At 45.0% G+C, this 2,088-nt stretch overlaps 1 protein-coding gene across 1 annotated transcript; it reads right to left on the reverse strand.

The window, feature by feature from the left end:
• Window positions 1–848: 848 nt before the first annotated feature.
• UCRPA7_4779 (putative duf895 domain membrane protein) lies at window positions 849–1,480 on the reverse strand (the record flags this gene model as incomplete). Its single annotated transcript, XM_007917330.1, has 2 exons — window positions 849–1,061; window positions 1,466–1,480. The coding sequence occupies 2 exons, from the start codon at window positions 1,478–1,480 to the stop codon at window positions 849–851; spliced, it is 228 nt and encodes a 75-aa protein (XP_007915521.1).
• Between the last annotated feature and the right edge of the window lie 608 nt (window positions 1,481–2,088).

Consider the following 2,088-nt stretch of genomic DNA (forward strand, 5'->3'; position numbering starts at 1 on the left):
GACTATGTTTATGGGAAGCATCACGGTGGCTGGGCTTCACCATTCGGCAACCACCTCAGACGGCCTAGAATGCAACATGCCGGGCGGCGAGTTTACCTTTCAAGAATTATTGAGGTGGTTCGCATTACGGATACGGAACTGGAGTGACTTTTCCGGGGTAACTTCATGGGAGGGGCAAGGCGGTGCACGGGACTCGTTGGCGGCAGTGGTGTGGCCGATGCAGTCGAAAGTAGAACCATTAGCAAAGGCGATCTGGGAGGAGGCTGTAGGACCTCGACATGACAAATAATCGCGTCGACCCTGACATGGGTAATCTATTCTAGGCCTCTGACGCTTCAGAAGTGCTTCAACATGGTGCGATGGCTAAATTTCCACGCCAGTCACCATGATTATCTCAATTTACCTGCGCGGGATTAGCAAACAACTCGGCTGCACTAGATAGATGCTCGATCATATCAAGAGCCAAGCACTTACGGCCATGTCAGAGCACTGTTCCAATCATACATTTAGTGATTGGGGAATAAATCGAATATGATGCAAAGAAGCCCGCGAAACCTGGATCGGTCCAGTCATATTGCCGGCGTTGACTCGGGCTTGGACCGTGGAATGGCTGAGAATAGCCATCCGGTCTCGCCGTTATATATACCGAGGATTATCAGTGAAATTACAAAGATGCTGAAATATGGCGATAGCAGAACCATCCTCCCGTCTCAAGTCCTCTGGTCTCTCAAGTAGCAATGCTAGAGACATGGCTAACAGCATTATGCATATGAATGTGACATAAACTGAGGTTGGGACACCGGAGTTGGATCTATGCGCATTGATCCCGAGCACTAAGGAGCTTGCAATCATGTTTCTGCGGCTTTCATGGCGGCTTGTGTCGCATAGAATCGACCCTTGTTCTCATCAGCGTATGCAATGGCGATGTAGTTCACACCGGCCCAAAGCTGGCCTGCGCAGAGACCAAGTACGGCCCCGCCAACGATTGGGTACGTAAGAGTGGCCTTGCGGTCGTAATAGAAAAGTTCAGATACGTAGAATGGGTAGCCAAAAGCACCAACCTAGTTTGAAAAGTGTTCAATTACTAAGAAACCTTCAGGAGAGTTGGGAACTTTTGTATCACCCACAAATACTGACCGCCTAAGCCCAAATCTATTGATGACAGAGCCGCCATAAAAGCCAGTCACCGCAAAGACGACATAGAGCGTAGACGAAATAACGTAAATTATATCGGTAGAAGTAGGTTTTTCGCCTCCTGCCCCCAGAGCCGTTATTGCAACATAGATACCAACAATGCCAAAGAGCACCAGTCCAGCAATAAGGTTTTGCACTAATGGTAACGTAAGTCTGAAGCCATTTGTGAGGCACACCATTGTGAACGTGAGTGTCAAGCCAACAGATGGTGCGTTGTGGACCAAAGCATTCCAACTCCGGGCTCTACAACCTCTAACAATGGTGAATTTACGATAATACCTACCATTTATAAAGGCTTTAGTTTAGTATTAGTGTCATCTTCTGATATTTTGATAATAGGATTCGAAATAAGTAAATCCTTAGAATCTTTGCCATCAATCGCTATAACTAGAGGGCTTAGCCTTTCCTCAGATAGTAGAGCTGAACTTCATATAGCCAATTATGTCAAAATTACTGCTAACAGCACATACTGCTCGAAAATAACAGCAGATGTGTCTTCGTAATTTTCGATTGCTAAATAGACACAAGATGAATCGCAGAATCGGACATCATTGTAGTAGAGAGCCCGATTATAGACTGTAGAATTTAGAGCAGCAATTTTTTCTTAGGCTTTGTTGTTTGTATAATCTTTTACAGATTGACATATAATTGGAATGTATAATTGGCACTGTACGAGACGGTGCAAACATCGTTGTAAGGCTATAGACGTAGTTGGCGTTTAGTAGATTGAAATAGTTGTTGAATAGACTACAGTGAAGCCCAAGGGCAACACAATTACATACACATGCCCGGAACGTGCTTAAATCATGAGACTCTCCATGTGGTGCAGGTTGGTGGTGTCAATCATATAAGTTTTGTTAGTCAAGCCATACAAAATATACTTCACAACACAAT

Source organism: Phaeoacremonium minimum (genome assembly GCF_000392275.1).
Source record: "Phaeoacremonium minimum UCRPA7 unplaced genomic scaffold PA7_03_scaffold_363, whole genome shotgun sequence".
NCBI lineage: Eukaryota > Fungi > Ascomycota > Sordariomycetes > Togniniales > Togniniaceae > Phaeoacremonium > Phaeoacremonium minimum.